We start from the raw sequence: 21,068 nt of genomic DNA on the forward strand, positions 1-21,068 counted from the left end.
TAAAATAAAGTTAACGTATTTGTTGTGCAACCGAGAGTAACTGATTATGGCCCTGAGCACAATCGTAACCCTACCCTGCACAATCCTGAGAAACCAGCTCTCAATGCCATTATCTGAATTGTGTTTTTATCTGCTTGAAAATTAGTATCTCGTAAACGAACACTCCTATTGATACAGCCACCTCTTCTCTTAGTCGCAAAACTATGTTTCATGTTGTCTCCTTGAAAGTTATCTGTTACTATGAGGTAAAACACGACGTCTATAAATTTTCTCGATGACGCTTTGGGAAACAATTTGACACATGGACCAGATTGGAAACAGGTACAAATACGTTCAGCGTGCTCTGGAAATGTCTCTGAAAGCTGTACTATGGTCTTCTTACAGAAAGTTATATCTCTATTACAGGGTTGTCAATCAAGAAAGTAGCTTAACACCGTAAAGAATGGGATTATCGTGCATAAAACCGACAATGAAGATCGGCCATTATCGCGAAAGAATATACGAAGCTTCCTGATGTATGTCGGACCGGGAATCGATCCTGGGGCCTTTGACATTCGCGGGTTAAGTGCTCTCCTGACAGAGCTACCGAAGCTTGACTCGTGACCCGCCTTCATAACTCCACTTTCGCCAGTATCCTTCCCACGCGTTCCAGATACCACAGAATTATTCCTGAATTCCTTGCGGGACTGGACTTCCTGTAAGTAAGGATGTAACAGAGAAATGATTAGCCGCAGGCGAGGGGACTGTTGCCAGGAAGATTTTTCACTCGGCTGTGGAGTTCGCACTGATCTGAAACTTCCTGGAAGATTGTCAAATGCACCGGGACTCAAACCTAGGAGCTTTGTCTGTCACGGGATAGAGCTGTACCGACGAAGCCGTAAAAGCACGATTCATGACCCGCCAGCACAGCTCCACTTCCGCTGCTGCTTCTAGCGATAGCTTTGGCGGCAGAGCAGTTGTACACGAAAAGTAAAGATCCCATGTTTCAGTCTCGGTCTGACACATAGTTTTAATCTGCCAGGAAGTTTAAAAACAGCGTGGAGAAAATATTCATCCTGGAATATAAATTATATCCATTTACTGTGGGCACACAATGTACACTGATCAGCCAGAATACTATGACCACTTAGTTAGTAGCCGCTATGTCTACCATTGGCACGGGTAACATGTCGACGCTTCGTGGCATGGAAGCAATGAGGCCTTGGCAGGTCGCACAGCTGCACACACATGTTACTTAATTCCCATAAATTCCGGAAGGAGGGGGGGGGGGGATGGAGGTAATGAGGTCTGACGCCACATTCAATCACATCCCACATGTGACCGATAGGGTTCAGAGGTGGCGAGGTGTGGGGGGGGGGGGGGGGGGGGGGACAGCACATCAATTGAAACACGCCACTGTGTTCCTCGAACAAGTGCATCACACTCTTGGCCTTTTCACATGGCGCATTATCTTGTTGAAAAATGCCACTGCTGTCAGGAAACATGATCGTCATGAAGGGGTGTACGTGGTTTGTAACCAGTGTACAATATTCCTTGGCCATCATGATTCATTGCAGGAGCTCCAATGGACCCATGGATGCCCATGTGAATGTTCCCCAGCGTATAATGGAACGCCGCCAGTTCCTCTACGTCCCACATTGCAAGTGTCAAGGAGGTGTTCCCTGGAAGACGACGGATTTGCTCTCTCCCATCGGCGTAATAATAGGAGGTATCGGGATTCATCAGATCATGCAACGCTCTGCCACTGCGCCAACGTCTAGTGTCGATGGTTACGTGCGAATTTCAGTCGTAGTTGCCAATGTCGTGGTGTAAACACTGGCACATGCATGTGCCGTCAGCTGTGGAGACTCATCATTCGTAGTGTTGGGTGTACTGTGTGTTCAGACCACCTGTACTCTGCCCATCATTAAAGTCTTACGTAAGTTTCTCGACAGTTCGCCACCTGCCCTTTTTTACAAGTCTGTCCAGTCTACGAAGTCCGACATCTGTAACGAGAGGTGGCCGTCCCACCCCGCGACGTCTGGACGTGGTTTTACCTTCGGTTCGTCACGTGTTGAAGACACCACAATACTCCTGGAACACCAAATCTGAAATGCTCGAGCCGAGCCTCTGGGCCATCACAATCTGCCCTCGGTCAAACTCAGATAGACTGCGCACCTTCCCCATCCTACACACGAACAGCACGCTCACTGATAGTACATGTACTGTTCGTGTGTCTGACTGACAGCTGCAGAAAATGGCCGCGCGGTGTAAGGCGCCATGTCACGGATTGCACAGCCCTTGCTACCGGAGGTTCGAGTCCTCCTTCAGGCATGGACGTGTGTGTTGTTCTTAGCATAAGTTAGTTCAAGTAGTCGTCCACCCCCGGTAACTGAATGGTCGGTCAGCGTGACGGATTGTCACGGGTTCGATTCCCGGCTGGGTCGGGGAATTTTCTCCGTCCAGGGACTGGGTGTTGTGCTGTCCTCATCATCATCCTACCACCCTCATCGACTGCAGGTCGCCGAAGTGGCGTCAAATTGAAAGACCAGCACCTGGCGAACGGTCTGCCCGACGGGGGCCCTAGCCATACGATTAAATAAAATAAGTAAGTTCAAGTAGTGTGTAAGTCTAGGGACCGATGACCTCAGCAGTTTGGTCCAGTAGGAATTCATACACATTTGAACATTTGACTGGCAGTTATCCCTCACTGGGTTACACTACTATCCCCTGGAAGGGTTTATTTTGATGATAGGTTCCGTGGCTACAATGCTATGGCTGATCAGAGTTTGTACAGCTACAGTCTAAGAAGTAACGCCGTTAGGTGAGCTCGTTGATGACCTGTGATGAGGACGGCGCGCGACGGCAAGTTGTCCAGGAGCCGCAGTGGCCTCAGCTTGTCCAGGGCGGTGCCAACCAACCAGACCAGCAGCGACGCCAGCACCACGGCGCCCACCCACTGGCACACCGCCGCCAGTGCTGCCAACATCACTCCTCCTACTCCTGCTACAACAGCAGGAAGAACACGAGAACAGGGTCTCCGTCACCGTTTGCGGCACTGAGCAACTACACGCTGATACACGAACGGTTCAAATGGCTCTAACCACTATGGGACTTAACTTCTGAGGTCATCAGTCCCCTAGAACTTAGAACTACTTAAACCTAAGTAACCTAAGGACATCACACACATCCATGCCCGAGGCAGGATTCGAACCTGCGACTGTAGCAGCAGCACGGTTCCGGACTGTAGGGCCTAGAACCGTTCGGCCCCAATAGACGGCGCTGATACACGAAGCAAGACTAATGCTAAAGCGAGAGCGTTACTCAACAAAAAAGCCGGTGACCCGACCAGTGCGGCAGCACTGTCATCTTGACGCCCGAGAAACAGGGAGGGGAAGCAGGAACAGCTTTTGTATTAAACCAAGTTGTCTTAAAGTAGAAAGAACAATAATTTTGAAACTTCCTGGCAGATTAAAACTGTGTGCCCGACCGAGACTCGAACTCGGGACCTTTGCCTTTCGCTGGCAAGTGCTCTACCAACTGAGCTACCGAAGCACGACTCACGCCCGGTACTCACAGCTTTACTTCTGCCAGTATCTCGTCTCCTGCCTTCCAAACTTTACAGAAGCTCTTCTGCGAACCTTGCAGAACTAGCACTCCTGAAAGAAAGGATATAGCGGAGACATGGCTTAGCCACAGCCTGGGGGATGTTTCCAGAATGAGATTTTCACTCTGCACTCTGCACTCTGCAGAGTGAAAATCTCATTCTGGAAACATCCCCCAGGCTGTGGCTAAGCCATGTCTCCGCTATATCCTTTCTTTCAGGAGTGCTAGTTCTGCAAGGTTCGCAGAAGAGCTTCTGTAAAGTTTGGAAGGCAGGAGACGAGATACTGGCAGAAGTAAAGCTGTGAGTACCGGGCGTGAGTCGTGCTTCGGTAACTCAGTTGGTAGAGCACTTGCCCGCGAAAGGCAAAGGTCCCGAGTTCGAGTCTCGGTCGGGCACACAGTTTTAACCTGCCAGCAAGTTTCATATCAGCGCACACTCCGCTGCAGAGTGAAAATCTCGTTCTGGAAACAATAATTTTCTTTAAATCAAATTCAAAGTTAGCGCCCAATCCTTAGCAGTGGACCGCTGTCACATGCTACACGTCTACACACCGATGCTTGCATAGCGCTCCGATTAAACACTAAAAGCCACTCCTTTGCGACTGTGCTCCTCGTATGCAATCAGCCATAATTTGACGCTTGAATAAACCACATATTGCTTTCACTACAATACTTAATTTTTCGTAAAAATCGATTACGCGTTAAGTCACACAAATCTTAAGGCTGTAAATTCAACTAAATACTTAGGCATTACAAATACAAATAACCTAAATTGGAACGATCACATAAATAATATTGTACGTAGAGCAAACCGAAGACTGCGATTCACTGGCGGAACACCCAACAAGTCCACTAAAGAGACTGCTTACATCACACTTGTCTGCCCTATTCTGGAGTATTGCTGTGCAGTGTGGGATCCGTATCAGGTGGGACTGACGGATGACATCGAAAACGTTCAAAGAAGGGCGGCTCGTTTTGTATTACCGCGAAACTGGGGAGATAGCGCCACGATACGTGAATTGGAGTCAATCACCAGTTTTCTCCTACGATTGCAAAATGGCTCTGAGCACTATGGGACTTAACTTCTGTGGTCATCAATCCCCTAGAACTTAGAACTACTTAAACCTAACTAACCTAAGGACATCACACACATCCATGCCCGAGGCAGGACTGGAACCTGCGACCGTACCGGTCGCGTGGTTCGAGACTGTAGCGCCTAGAACCGCTGGGCCACATCCCTCCGATTGCAGAAACATTCTGTTGGCACCCACCTACATAGGGAGAAATGATCATCACGATAAATAGGAGAAATCAGGGCTTGCACAGAAAAATTTAAGTGCTCACTTTTCCCGTGCGCCGTTCGAGAGTGAAACGGTTGAACACAGCTTGACGGTGGTTCATTGTACCGTCTGACAGGCACTTCATTGTGAATAGCAATCACTTAGACGTAGATGTAGGTGTAGATGTAACACGCCTTTCCACAAACTACATAGTCACGTTCACACATGGTCCGAGCACGGGGCCCACAACCCGAACCACACACCAATGTTAAGCACTAATGGAAGACTGGGTCCCTTAATTCGATTGCACATAATTCATTAAGGTCAATCCAACACTTATTTCAAATAACATAAATGAGGTTACATTTGAATCTGTCTGACATTAAACAGGAATTAAAAAAACAATTTCAATATCAGCTGATTTAGTGTGTGAAGCGCGAGTTAAGCCAATAACCAGGTAAACTAAACAATTCAGCGTAACTAAAAAAAAAGAGAAATACAAAATTGAATCAATGGCTCTGAGCACTATGGGACTCAACTGCTGAGGTCATTAGTCCCCTAGAACTTAGAACTAGTTGAACCTAACTAACCTAAGGACATCACAAACAGCCATGCCCGAGGCAGGATTCGAACCTGCGACCGTAGCGGTCTTGCGGTTCCAGACTGCAGCGCCTTTAACCGCACGGCCACTTCGGCCGGCATTGAATCAATACACCCCACTGACAAATACCCAAAAACCTTACAATACTACTCAAAAGAATACACTGAAGTGGGGAGCAGTCATTCATCCGACAGAACACTTCAAAATGAATTCAATAACACAGCTACGTGCCCCAGAAAACAGCAAGATATTAAATGCACTTCATTTGACGAATAACAAATACTCATTAACATTACCCCACTCCTGTTTGAACTGCAGTGTCCCAAAGAAACAGACTCTTATTCTGAAAGAACAACCTTTTTTTATATGTTTAAATTACAGCATTAAGGAATTCCAAAAGATGTCCAATCGAACCCCCCCCCCCCCCCCCCATTCAGTTAAGGCACACATCTTTCCCCTTTCTAGGCGGAGGCTGAGACAAACACAGAATGCCACAAAAACACAGTTTTGCTGTGAAATCGTAGAGGACACCCGGAAGCAGTAACAGACAAGGGGTCGGCACCCACAAATAACACAGGCTAAGAGTCAGGCTGGAAGCACATCCTACGAGAACTTGTTCACATTATGCTCACCACAAACTGTAGACATTCCGGACGAACATCCGGTTGCCGTGGCTGCCAGACGGACGAAGCAACCAACAGGCCCACGGCGTGCTTCTCACACAGGCATCTCAATTTGTACAAACATCTAGGCCAACACCAACTGCCGCGCGGGATTAGCCGAGCAGTCTAGGGCGCCGCAGTCATGGACTGTGTGGCTGATCCCGGCGGAGGTTCGAGTCCTCCCTCGGGCTTGGATGTCTGTGTGTTTGTCCTTAGGATAGTTTAGGTTGAGTAGTGTGTAAGCTTAGGGACTGATGACCTTAGCAGATAAGTCCCATAAGATTTCACACAACACCAACTCCGGACACTGCGAGGCTTGTCACAGTTTATATGAAATGCCTTCCAGGCAACCAGTAACCGTCACAGGAGTTTCACGATTAGCAAACAGCCCCAGCGAAACAGACATCACACATGTGCTTCGCCCGAGCCACAACTGCACGAGTCTCACCGGCCGCCCCAAACCGACTGCCTCTCGCAGTCCCGCGCGCCCCAGCCGAAAACGCAAAGATGATAATGCCCGGGGACGCGCCAAAGACAAGCCGATCGCTGATGATCGACCAGCGATCTGGCTCAACACATATGATGACTCGTTCATTCTCGCAATTTCTAAAACGAAGTCCCCAAGACAGAACTTTTTATTTAACCGGTTCTGTGGAACAAGAACTATGAAGTTCACAAAAATTTGGTACCATTTTAACCAATCATTGCAGCGCATACCTTACCCCCCCCCCCCCCCATGAACTATGGACCATACCATTCGTGGGGAGGCTTGCGTGCCTCAGCGATACAGATAGCCATACCATAGGTGAAACCACAACGGAGAGGTATCTGTTGAGAGGCCAGGCAAACGTGTGTTTCCTGAAGAGGGGCAGCAGCCTTTTCAGTAGTTGCAGGGGCAACAGTGTTCGTCAGGATAGAAGTCAGGAGCGGAGGGGGTTGTAAAGTGAAAATTAATTCAGTGGAATGGACCCAGTTTATTCTTGTAATGATGGTACAGTGGTGCCTACGTAGGGCTGAGCAGCCCAAGAGGGGTTGCCGTCTGCTCATCAGAGAGGCAGAGGCTAGAGGAGCGACTACTCGGGGCCGAGGTCAGAAGCTAACAGAGCGCGGAGCTGTTTCCAAGCCGCCCTCGCCGCTCCCGGCCGCGTCCCCACGTGACCACACGATTAGTCTCTGATTGGAGGATTGATTCCGCCAACGCGCCTTGCTAGTAGCGTACCCCCGTCAGCGCAACCAACCCGTGGGACTTGAGTCTGACCGAGGAGCACGTGGCAGGAATGTGCCGACCATGGTCTTCCGGCCAGCACCTTCCACCACAGTATGCCCAAGCCGGCTACGGCCGAACATTATGCATGAAAAATTTACTTAATAAAATTTTGTCGGCAATGATCCCTCTTGGGGGGCCTCCTCCCTGCACAACAGTCTGGAAGATTGACTGGCCTGGCTTTATAACACTAACCAAAACGGCCTTGCTGCGCTGGTACTGCGAACGGCTGACAGCAAGGGGAAACTACAGCCGTAATTTTTCCCGAGTGCATGTAGCTTTACTGTATGGTTAAATGATTATGACGTCCTCTTGGGTAAAATATTCCGGAGGTAAAACAGTCCCCCATTTGAATCTCCGGGCGGGGACTACTCAGGAAGACGTTGTTATCAGGAGAAAGAAAACTGGCATTCTACGGATCGGAGCGTGGAATGTCAGATCCCTTAATCACCAAGAATCATGAAAGAAGGTTGTATACATGGAAGAAGCCTGGAGATAGATTATATAATGGTACGACAGAGAGTCAGGAACGAAGTTTTAAATTGTAAGACATTCCGAGGGGCAGATGTGGACTCTCACCACAATCTATTGGTTATGAACTGTAGATTAAAACTGAAGAAACTGCAGAAATGTCGGAATTTGAGGAGATGGAACCTAGATAAACTGAAAGAGCAAGAGGTTGTAGAAAGCTTCAGGGACAGCGTTAGGGAACGATTGACAAGAATGGAGGGAAGAAATACAGTAGAAGAAGAATGGGTAGCTTTGAGAGATGAAATAGTCACGGTAGCAGAGGATCAAGTAGGTACAAAGACGAGGGCTAATAGAAATCCTTGCGGTAACAGAAGAGATATTGAATTTAATTGATGAAAGGAGAAAATATAAAAATGCAGTAAATGAAGCAGGCAGAAAGAAATACAAACGTCTCGAAAATGAGATCGACAGGAAGTGCAAAATGGCTAAGCAGGGATGGCTAGAGGACAAATGTAAGGATATCGAAGCGCATATGACTAGGGGTTAGATAGATACTGCCTACAGGAAAATTAAAGAGACCTATGGAGAAAAGAGAACCCCTTGCATGAATGTCAAGAGCTCAGATGGAAACCCAGTTCTAAGCAAAGAAGGGAAAACAGGAAGGTGGAAGGAGTATATAGAGGGTCTATACAAGGGCGATGTTCTTGAGGATAATGTTATAGAAATGGAAGAGAATGTAGATGAATATGAAATAGGAGATATGATACTGCGTGAAGAGTTTGACAGACCACTGAAAGACTTGAGTCGAAACAAGGCCCCGGGAGTAGACAACATTCCATTAGAACTACTGACAGTCTTGGGGGAGCCAGGCCTTTCAAAACTCTACCATCTAGTGAGCAAGATGTATGAGACAGGTGAAATTCCCTCAGACTTCAAGAAGAATATAATAATTCCAATCCCAAAGAAATCAGGTGTTGACAGATGTGAAAATTACCGAACTATCAGTTTAATAAGCCACGGCTGCAAAATACTAACACGAATTCTTTACAGACGAATGCAAAAACTGGTAGTATCCGACCTCGGGGAAGATCAGATTGCATTCCGTAGAAATGTTGGTACACGTGAGGCAATACTGACCCAGCGACTTATCTTATAAAATAGATTAAGGAAAGGCAAACCTACCTTTCTAGCATTTGTAGACTTAGAGAAAGCTTTTGACAATGTTAACTGGAATACTCTCTTTCAAATTCTGAAGGTGACAGGGGTCAAATACATGGAGCGAAGGCTATTTACAATTTGTACAGAAACCAGATGTCATTTATAAGAGTTGAGGGGCATGAAAGGGAAGCAGTGGTTGGGAAGGGAGTGAGACAGGGTTGTAGCCTGTCCACGATGTTGTTCAATATGTATATAGAGCAAGCACTAAAGGAAACAAAAGAAAAATTCGGAGTAGGAATTAAAATCCATGAAGAAGAAATAAAAACTTTGAGGTTCGCCGATGACATTGTAATTCTGTCAGAGATAGCAAACGACCTGGAAGAGCAGCTGAACGGAATGGACAGTGTCTTGAAAGGAGGATATAAGATGAACATCAACAAAAGCAATACGAGGATAATGGAATGGAGTCGAATTAAATAGGATGATGCTGAGGGTATTAGATTAGGAAATGAGACGCTTAAAGTAGTAAATGAGTTTTGCTATTTGGAGAGCAAAATAACTGATGATGGTCGAAGTAGAGAGGACATAAAATGTAGACTGTCAATGGCAAGGAAAGCGTCTCTGAAGAAGAGAAATTTGTTAACATCGAGTATAGATTAAAGTGTCAGGAAGTCGTTTCTGAAAGTATTTGTATTGAGTGGAGCCATATATGTAACTGAAACGTGGACGATAAATAGTTTAGTCAAGAAGAGAACAGAAGCTTTCGAAATGTGGTGCTACAGAAGAATGCTGAAGATTAGATGGGTAGATCACATAACTAATGAGGAGGTATTGAATAGAATTGGGGAGAAGAGAAATTTGTGACACAACTTGAATACAAAAAGGGATCGGTTGGTAGGACATACTGTGAGGCATCAAGGGATCACGAATTTAGTATTGGAAGGCAGTGTGGAGGGTAAAAATCGTAGAGGGAGACCAAGAGATGAATACACTAAACAGATTCAGAAGGATGTAGGTTGCAGTAGGTACTGGGAGATGAAGAAGCTTGCACAGGATAGAGTATTATGGAGAGCTACATCAAACCAGTCTCTGGACTGAGGACCACAACAACACAACATTATTGCCTCATGACACATTTACCTGTATTGGCAATGGGATATTTATTGTGTACACTTTGCTTTTACTTGCCTGAATAGCACTCCGCTGCTGTAATTTTCACACCATCTACTTAAATTTAACATTTTACACTCTCATTCCATCGCCTTTTACATCCTTTCGTCATCGCTAAAAAAATAGATGACTTTAACAAAAAATCATGCCGACAAGTCGCGAAAGCATTTCCAGCGTTCGTTTTCTGTATTTATACTGCGACCTTACGTCGTCCACTAATTTGTACCGGAGCGTATCAGTACCTCTCACGTGACCAAGTTAGTTGCTACCACTGTCGTGCATATAGTTCGCTTTGTCAGCTAATGTAAGGCTACAAACAGCGTCAAAGTAGAACTTGAAAATCGGAGACCATCAACAGTTGCACACGACTCCGATACATTTCACCCGATAATTTCCACCATCAGAACTGAGAAACTAATACTGTGTCCACAAATAAGATGATACTTTAATATATGATCACACAATTCTAACACGTACACTTTTGATTGTATTAACAGATCTTGAAACTGAGAGCATGTTATCTGATAGTGATCTCCGTATGGTTACAAGAGTATCTTGTTTAATTTTATTGACTCTGTTTGCGGCTCAGTGAAGAAACTATTCTCAGAGATGTACTTTGCGTAATTTTGACCGTGTTTTTCAATAATTTAAATCTGTAAGAACTCATTTTACTTCCAAACTTAACGAAAGTAGCCACGTCAGAATTTGGTGACATCGAAAGAACATATAACCATTAACTCCCGTAAATTAATTCGTAAGCAATTAAGGAAATGGCTATAATTTTGTTCAGTTATAGCGGCAAGAGCTAAATAAATTCGAAATCGGTAATGAGAATGCCGTAATATGATTTGTTATTGAATGTAAACACTTTTACGTAGTTGGCAGCTGTCAAAATCAAACTCTTCGCCGGTAGCATGTCTTGCTCCAACAGCGAGCCAGCAGCTTAGCTACGATTGATCGATGCTCAGAATATGATGACAGACGCCACAGTTTACGCGGGATTCCACATACCAGGATAAATAAGTCAATTCATCTGCTAATACAGTGCACCCGTGGTCTAGGAGTAGGGATTTTGATTAAAAACCAGCATTCGGCGCCCAAAAGCTTCCAGCATAGGAAGTCACCCTCATTCTGCCAACGGCCTTGTCAAAGAGGGCGGTGGAGGGACAGAGTTTCAGGGCACTCTCTTCTTCTAGTGGTGGGAAACTGCCCCTAAGGGCGGGAGAATCAGTGATGATCAACGGCATGAGGATGCAGAAGGCAATGGAAACCACTGCATTAAATATGCTTAACAAATATCCACATGTTGCCTGTACTTGGAAAAGTGTCATGATGATTTCTCCACTGGCAAAAGATTCCGGAAATGCCCCCCATTCTGATCTCCGGGAGGGTATAGCCAAAGGGGAGGTGACCATGAGAAAAGACAGAATAATCAACCAAAAGATAACGTTCTACGAGTCGGGGCATGGAATGTCAGAAGCTTGAATGTGGTAGGGAAACTAAAAGATCTGGAAAGGGAAACGCAAAGGCTTAATCTAGATATAGTAGAGGTCAGCGAAGTGAAATGGAAAAAAGACAACGATTTTTGGTTAGTTGAGTATAGGGTAATATCAACAGCAGCAAAAATTGGTATAACGGGAGTAGGATTCGTTATGAATAGGAAGGTAGGGCAGAGAGTGTGTTACAGTCAACAGTTCAGTGATAGGGTTGTTCTTGTTAGAATCGACAGCAAGTCAACACCGACGACGATAGTTCAGGTATACATGCTGACGTCGCAAGCTGAAGATGAAGAGATACAGAAAGTATATGAGGATATTGCAAGGCTTTGTTTCTGTGTAGAAACGTGGTAGTAGCTTGGTCCCGCCATAGCCCTCAGTATTTCACAGCCCCACAACAGGCCACAGCACTCCACACACCTCATCGCCGACACACACCGTACCCAGGGTTATGCACACATCAGAAAAAGTTTTGCATCACCGAGAGTTCAGGCACCTGTACAGAAAATTGGAATAGAGATAAACATAAACATCATTACCGCCCTTTTTATTGCTCATGAAAACCACACATTGCATGTTGTACCACCAGACAGCGAGACCTTTCAGAGTTGTTGGTCCAGATTGCAGTACACACAGGTACCTCTAATACCTAGGCACGTCCTCTTGCATTGATGCATGCCTGTCTTCGTCATGGCATACTATCCACAAGTTCTTTAAGGCACTATTGGTCCAGACTGTCCCACTCCTCAACGGCGATTCGGCGTAGATCCCTCAGAGTGGTTGGTGGGTCACGTCATACATAAACAGCCCTTTTCAATCTATCCCAGGCATGTTCAATGGGGTTCATGTCTGGAGAACATGCTGGTCAGTCTAATCGAGCGGTATCGTTATTCTGAAGGAAGTCACTCGCAAGATGTCCACGATGGGGGCGCGAATTGTCTTCCATGAAGACGAATGAATGCCTCGCCAATATGCTGCCGATATGGTTGCACTATTGGTCGGAGTGTGGTATTCTCGTATTATACAGCCGATACAGCACCTTCCGTGACCACCAGCGGCGTACGTCGGCCCCACATAAGGTAACGTCCACCTTGCACTCGCTGGACAGCGTGTCTAAGGCGTTCGGCATGTTGTTGGGCCCATCTGTACCACGCTGCATGGTGTCGTGGTTGCAAAGACGGACCTCGCCATGGACGTCGGGAGTGAAGTTGCGCATCATGCAGCCTATTGAACACAGTTTGAGTGGCAACACGACGTCCAGTGGCTGCAGAAAAAGCATTATTCAACATGGTGGCGTTGCTATCAGGGTTCCTCCGAGCCATAATCCGTAGGTAGTGGTCACCCACTGCAAGAGTAGCCCTCGGACGGCCTGAGCGAGGCATGTGATCGACAGTTCCTGTCTCTCTGTATCTCCTGCATGTGCGAACAACATCGCTTTGGTTTACTCCGAGACGCCTGGACATTTCCCTTTTTGAGAGCCCTTCCTGGCACAAAGTAACAATGCGGACGCAATCGAAACGCGGCACTAACCGTCTAGGCAAGGTTGAACTACAGACAACACGAGCCGTGTACCTCGTTCCTGGTGGAAAGACTGGAACAGATCAGCTGTCGGACCCTCTTCGTCTAATAACCGCTGCTCAAGCATAGTTGTTTACATCTTTGGCCGGGTATAGTGACATCCCTGAACAGCAAAGGGACTGTGTCTGTGATACAATATCCACAGCCAACATCTATCTTCAGCAGTTCTGGGAACCGGGGTGATGCAAAACTTTTATTGATGTGTGTATTATTAACTAATCTAAGACATGTAAATAAAATGTATGCTACACGTGATGTGCACAGAGGCCTTTTATCCTCTATAAGCAAGCTTCTCGTAATTTCATCTACTGTAGTGTTAATACGTGATCGCCGGCCTGAGTGGCCGTGCGGTTCTAGGCGCTACAGCCTGGAGCCGAGCGACCGCTACGGTAGCAGGTTCGAATCCTGCCTCGGGCATGGATGTGTGTGATGTCCTTAGGTTAGTTAATTTTAATTAGTTCTAAGTTGTAGGCGACTGATGACCTCAGAAGTTAAGTCACATAGTGCTCAGAGCCATTTGAACCAATCAATACGTGATCCATGTACGTCGCTTTTCGTTTATGCACTTTACACTGCATCTAAATATTTTACGATTTCAAACATATATGACGTGCAACTCGCATGTATTGCGAGAGAATACCAAAGGATTTGGGATCCAAATAAGAAAACGTCACCGGTTTCTCATGCACACAGAGTCAGTGGCAGCATGACAGTTTAGTCTTGTCACCATGGCTCTGCATTAGCGGTCCATCACTTATTTCTAGCCGTTACATCAAGAAACTACAGCCTCTGTCCATGTGTACAATATTCTATTATTTTAAGCATATGCGTATGACGTCACGTCTCTCCTTTCCTCTGTGTAAACGAACTCCACAAATTTTATTCAATGGAGGTCTGTGACTTCTCTCAACCTTAAATAAGGAAGAAGAAACAGATAACGTTCAATCGGGATATCTAAAATCATTTGGGGTAAGTGACAACAAAACGACTATTCACGTTAGTGTATAGAATGTATGAGTTTGAGGACATACCGTCTGACTGTCGGTAAAATATCATCCACACAACTGCGAAGACTGCAACAGCTGACAAGTGTGTGAATTATCGCACAATCAATGTAACACCTCATGCATCCAAGTTGGTGACGAGAATACAGACGAATTTAAAAGAAAATTGGGGATCTGCTAGATGATGTCCAGTTTCGCATTAGAAAAGGTAAAGGCATGAGAGAGGCAATTCTGACGTTGCGGTTGATAATGGCAGCAAGACTAAAGAAAAATCAAGACACATTCACAGGATTTGTAGATCTGGAGAAAGCTTTCAACAATGTAAAATGGTGCAAAATGTTCGAAATTAGAAGAAAAATAGGGGTAAGCAATAGGAAGAGACTGGTAGTATACAATATGTACTAGAGCCAAGAAGAAATAATAAGAGTGGACGACCAAGAACGAAGAGCTCGGATTATAATGATGTAAAACAGGGATGTACTCTTTCTTCCCTACACTTTAAGCTGTGCATCGAAGAAGCAATGATGGAAATAAAAGAAAGGTTTGTCAGTGGAATAAAAATTCAAGGTGAAAGGATATCAATGATACGAGACGCTGATGAACACATTGCTGTCTTGGGTGAAAGTAAAGAAGAATTACATTATCTGCTGAATAGAATGAACTATCTAATGGGTACAGAATATGTACTGAGAGTAAATCGAAGAAAGACGGAAGTAATGAGAAGTAGCAGAAATGATAACAGCGAGAAGCTAAGCAACAGAATTGTTGGTCACGAAGTAGATGACGTTAAGGAATTTTGCTACCTAGGCAGAAAAATAACCAGTGATGGACAGGGCAAGGAGGACATCAAAAGCAGATTAACACCATCAAAAAGCGCATTCCTGCCAAGAGAAGTCTACTAGAATCAAACATAGGCATTAATTTGAGGAAGAAATTTTTGCGAATGTACGTCTGGAGTACAGCATTGTGTGGTGGTGAAACATGGAATATGGGAAAACCAGAACAGAAGAGAATCGAAGCATTTTATATGTGATGCTATAGCCAAATGTTGAAAATTTGGTGGACTGATAAGGTAAGAAATGAAGAGGTTCTGCGCAGAATGTGGAAACCACTGACAACGAAAAGGGCCAGGATGATAGGACATCTGTTAAGACATCAGGCAATGACTTCGATGGTGCTAGAGGGAGCTGTAGAGGGCAAAAACTGTAGAGGAAGACAGAGATTAGAATACATACATCAAGTAACTGAGGACTTAGGTTACAAGTGCTGCTCTGAGATGAAGACGTTCTCATAGGAAAGGAAGTCGCATGAAATCAGTCAGAAGACTGATGACCCTAAAAAAGTACAATATCCACATATATAAAAAATACACCCTCAAAAAGAATACGCAAAAGCACATAGAATACAGCTACAATAGAACAAATGAATAAGCTAGAGAAAACAAAAAGTAGTAATAACTGTTATGGATGGGCTCAACATTTTACGAAAATTTCCTTTATTTTCAGGAAAGTAAATACTGAGAAAACTTAGTTACAAAAAGATGAAAGAAATTATAATTAAAATAGTTTGAAATACGTTGAGTCTTTGTAGGGGAAAAGCACTTGGTGTTGAAGCTTAACTGCTTAAAGACGATGCATCGCGAAGTCAGCGGCAGTTTGTTGATACTGATGACGGAATTATTATGGATGCATTAGCAATGCAGTTGCCGTGGATATTTGATTAGCATAGGCTCCAGCATGAAATAATATTATCCTCCTTTGCATTTCTGTGCTCACAGAAAGACATAAGAACAATCAATATTGTAATTGTAAACTGTCGTAGCTGTGTTGGAAAAGAACCAGAGTTCTAATCGCTAATAGAAAGCACTGAATCGCAAATCGTTATAGGTACGGAAATCTGGGTAAAGCCGGAGATAAGTTCAGCCGAATTTTTTACAAAGGACCTAACCATGTTAAGAAAATGTAAATTAAATACAGTTGGTTGTAGAGTGTTCATTGCTGTCAGAAGCAGTTTACCTTGTAGTGAAATTGTGTAGTTCCTGTGAGTTAGTATTCGTAGAGGTTATACTTGACAATCTGAATAAACTAATAATTGGTTACTTTTACCGATCCCCTTACTCAGATGACACAGTTTCTGAACAGTTCAAAGAAAACTTGAGTGTCATTTCAAATAGATATCCCACTCATATAATTATAGTTGGTGGTGACTACAATCTGCCCACCATACGTTGTTGAAAGTACATGTTTAAAGTCTGTGGTAGGCATAGAACATCGTCCGAAATCGTACTCAATGCCTTCCTGGAAAATTATTTTGAACAACTAGTTCAGGAGCCCACTCGAAGTGTAAATGGTTGCGAAAGAATACTTGACCTCTTAGTAGCAAATAATCCTGACCAAATAAGGAGCATCATGACAAACACAGGGATTTGTGACTACATGGTTGTTGTGGCTGGACTGAATACGTTAACATCCAAACCCACCACAAATAATCGCAAAATACATCTATTTAAAAAAGCAGATAAAAATTCGCCTGACACCTTCATAAGAGACGGCTTCTATTACTCCCAATCTGACTGTGTAAGCGTAGACCAAATTAAGTTTAAATTCAAAGAAATAGTATCGACGGCATTTGAGAGATACGTTCCAAGCAAATTAATAAGAGATGGTTCTGAATCCCCACGTCATAACACTATAGAAGAAGCAATGAAAAAAAGCATGTCAAATTTTAAAGAACCAAAGTCCCCGAGATCGGTGATGTTTCCCAGAAGCTCAAAACGTAGCGCGAACTTCAGTGCGAGATGCTTTTAATACTTTCCACAACTATACTCTGTTTCGAAACCCGGCACAAAATCAAAAGAAATTGATGTACGCAAAGCACACCAGCGCAAAGACACAATCAATAGCTTCACTGCGCGATAACAATTATGACGTTACTGACAACAGTGCCACTGAAACAGAGTTACTAAACAAAGGTTTCTGAAATTCCTTCATCAAAGAACAAGAAGTAAATATTTCATACTTAGATAAACTACCAAGATGAGTAACTTAGTGGTAGATACCCTCGGTGTAGCAAAGCAGCTTAAATCACTTAATAAAGACAAGGCCTCCGGCCCAGATTGGACACCAGTCAGGTTCCTCTCAGACCATGCGGATACAGTAACTCCATACGCTATGTGACCAAAAGTATCCCAACACCTGGCTGAAAATGACTTACAAGTCTGTGACGCCCTCCATCGGTAATGCTAGAATTCAATATGGTTTTGGCCTACCCTTAGCCTTGATGACAGTTTCCATTCTCGCACGCATACGTTCAATTATGTGCTGGAAAGTTTTTTGTGGAGTGGCAGCTCATTCTTCACGGAGTGCTGCACTGACTAGAGGTATCGATGTCGGTCGGTCAGGCCTGGCACGAAGTAGGCGTACCAAAACATCCCAAAGACATCCCAGAGGTGTTCTATAGGATTCAGGTCAGGACTCTGTGCAGGCTAGTCCATTACAGGGATTTTATTCTCGTGTAACCACTCCACCATTAGGTCGTGCATTACGAACAAGTGCTCGGTCGTGTTGAAAGATGCAATCGTCATCCCCGAATTGCTCTTTAACAGTGGGAAGCAAGAAGGTGTTTAAAACATCAGTGTAGGCATGCGCTGTGATAGTGCCACGCTAAACAAAAAGGCGTGCAAGCCCGCTCCATGAAAAACACGACCACACCATAACACCACCGCCACCGAATTTTACTGTTGCCATTACACACGCTGGCAGATGACGTTCACCGAGCATTCGCCATACCAACACACTGCCATCGGATCGCCACATTGTGTACCGTGATTCGTCACTCCACACAACGTTTTTCCACTGTTCAATCGTCCAACTTTTACGCTCCTTACACCAAGCTAGGCATTTAAGTTTGGCATTTACGGCGTGATGTGTGGCTTATCAGCAGCCGCTCGACCATGAACAAGTTTTTTCACCTCCCGCCTAACTGTCATAGTGCCTGCAGTGGATCCTGATGCAGTTTGGAATTCCTTTGTGATGGTCTGGAGAGATGTCTGCCTAATACACATGACGACCCTCTACAACTGTCGGCGGTCTCTGTCAGTCAACAAACGAGGTCGGCCTGTACGCTTTTGTGCCGTACGTGTCCCTTCACAAAAAAATGTTCATATGTATGTAAAAGCTTATGGACTTAACTGCTAAGGTCATCAGTCCCTAAGCTTACACACTACTTAACCTAAATTATCCTAAGGACAAACACACACACACACACATGCCTGAGGGAGGACTCGAACCTCCGCCGGGATCAGCCGCACAGTCCATGTCTGCAGCGCCTCAGACCGCTCGGCTAATCCCGCGCGGCAGTTGGTGTTGGCCAGTCCATGACTGCAGCGTGTGTCCCTTCACGTTTCCACTTCACTATCACATCGGAAAGAGTGGACCTAGGGATGTTTAGGAGTGTGGAAATCTCGCGTACAGACGTATGACACAAGTGACCCCCAGTCACCTGACCTCTTTCGAAGTCCGTGAGTTCCGCATCGCTAATATGGAGTACCTGGCAGTAGGTGGCAGCACGATGCACCTAATATGAAAAACGTATGTTTTTGGGTGTGTCCGGATACTTTTTATCACATAGTGCATTTACCAACCATACACAACCGATCGCTCGCTGAAAGGTTCGTAGCTACAAAAAATGGTTCAAATGGCTCTGAGCGCTACGGGACTTAACATCTGAGGTCATCAGTCCCCTATAACTTAGAACTACTTAAACCGAACTAACCTAAGGACAACACACACATCCATGCCCGAGACAGGATTCGAACCCGCGACTGTAGCGGTCGCGCGGTTCCAGACTGTAGCGCCTAGAACCGCTCGGCCACTCCGGCCGGCTCGTAGCTACAGACTGGACATTTGTATAAGTCTCACCGATACTCAGGAAAGGAAATAGTAGTAATCCGCTAGATTACAGACCCATATCGCTAGCACCAATTTGCAGATTTATTCACAAACAGCCAACACGGATACAGAGAACATCGTTCGTGTGAAGTATTTTCATGAAGTAACAAATGTTATCGACAAGGGACGTCAAATCGTCTCCATATTTTTTGATTTCCAGAAGGCTTTTGATGCCATTCCTCACTAGTGACTTCTAATTAAACTGCGTGGTGATAGAGTATCGTCTCAGTTGTGTTTCTGGATTCGTGATTTCCTGTCGGAAAGGCCGCAGTTCGTAATAACTGATGGAAAGTGATCGAGCAAAACAGAAGTAATATTTGGCGTTGCCGAAGGAGGTGTTATAAGCCCACTGTTGTTCCCGATCTACATAAACAATTTAAGATATAAACTGAGCAGTCCTCTTAGAGTGTTTGCAGATGATATTGTCATTTATCGTCTTGTAAAGTCCTCAGATGATCAAAACGAATTGCAAAATGATTTAGACAAGATATCTGTATGGTGCAAAAAGTGGCAACTGATCCCGAATCATGAAGTGCGTCAAGTCATCCACATGTGCACTAAAAGGAATCCGCTAAATTTCAGTTACATAATAAATCACACAAATCTAAAGGCTTTAAATTCATCTACATAGTCAGGTATTACACTTATGAATAACTTGAACTGTAGCGATCACATAAAGCTGCACTCGAGATAATAAATTCGAAGTAGCAATCCAAAGACAGTGAGTTATTGGCAGAACACTTAGAAAATGTAACAAGTACTGCTTACACTACACTTGTCCGCCCTCTTCTGGAATATTGCTGGGTGGTGTGGGATCTTTATCAGTAATGACTGACGGAGGATATGGAAAGAGTTCAAAAGAGGGCAGCTTGTTTTATATTATAACGCAAAATAGGGGAGAGAGTGCCACGGATATGATACGCGAACTGAGATGACAATAATAAAAACAAAGGCGTTTTACGCTGCAGCGGGACACTCCTATGAAATTTCAATCAGTAGCTTTCTCCTCAGAATGTGCTACTATTCCGTTGGCGCCAACAGAGAGAAGGGAGTAATGTTCATCAAAATAAAATAAGAGAAGTCAGAACTCGCACGGAAAGATTTAATTTTTCGTTTGTCCAGGCCGTTGTTGGAGAGTGGAATGGCAGAAAAGTAGATTAAAGGTGGTTCAATGAATCGTCTGCCGGGCACTTAATTGTGAATTGCTGAATAATCATGCAGATGTAGCTGCAGATGTCTATAGGGTGGTCGGGATAATCGCTGCTGTGTAAATCGAATTTCATATGTGAACGATCCTAACGTGCCATACGCTCACCTTTACAGGCCGTACACTTTTAGCAGTCACGATCGCAAATTTGTAGTTCTGGCGAAAACAGTGCCACACGTCTGAATTAGTCTGCAAGTCCCCACGACGACAGATAATGTTTTAGCGCGAGCGGCAGCTCATAAAGTTGTACTCGAGATAATAAATTCGAAGTACGTAACTCGATAAAATTATCTCCCGCGAGTAATGAGTGTAATTGGCAGGGGCTCTACGAATGTAGTGTGTGGACATTAAGTTGGGAATGTGGGTATTATGGGGAGCGTGCAAGGGATAAAGCCCTCCAGTCGCACTATCCTCTGTGCCCTCCGTGGCTCAGATGGATAGAGCATCTGCCATGTAAGCGGGAGATCCCGGGTTGGAGTCCCGGTCGGGGCGCACATTTTCAACTATCCCCGTTGATGTATATCAACGCCTGTCGACAGCTTAAGGTCTTGATTTAATTATCATTTTACCTCTGAAGGATGCTTCTTTAGATCAGAGGGGTGTGCCGCTCAGCCTATTCAGCAGTCATCGCCGAAGATAGCAT

General features: G+C 44.8%; 1 protein-coding gene across 1 annotated transcript in view; it reads right to left on the reverse strand.

Moving 5' to 3' along the window:
* LOC124594918 (estradiol 17-beta-dehydrogenase 2-like) overlaps nt 1–21,068 on the reverse strand; it is a 128,186-nt gene that overhangs the window by 100,973 nt on the left and 6,145 nt on the right. Inside the window, exon 2 of the mRNA XM_047133410.1 lies at nt 2,821–2,985. Within this exon, the coding sequence (XP_046989366.1) occupies nt 2,821–2,968 (148 nt within the window). The 5' untranslated portion in view covers nt 2,969–2,985. The remainder of the gene's footprint in view (nt 1–2,820; nt 2,986–21,068) is intronic.

This window comes from Schistocerca americana, chromosome 1, assembly GCF_021461395.2.
Source record: "Schistocerca americana isolate TAMUIC-IGC-003095 chromosome 1, iqSchAmer2.1, whole genome shotgun sequence".
NCBI lineage: Eukaryota > Metazoa > Arthropoda > Insecta > Orthoptera > Acrididae > Schistocerca > Schistocerca americana.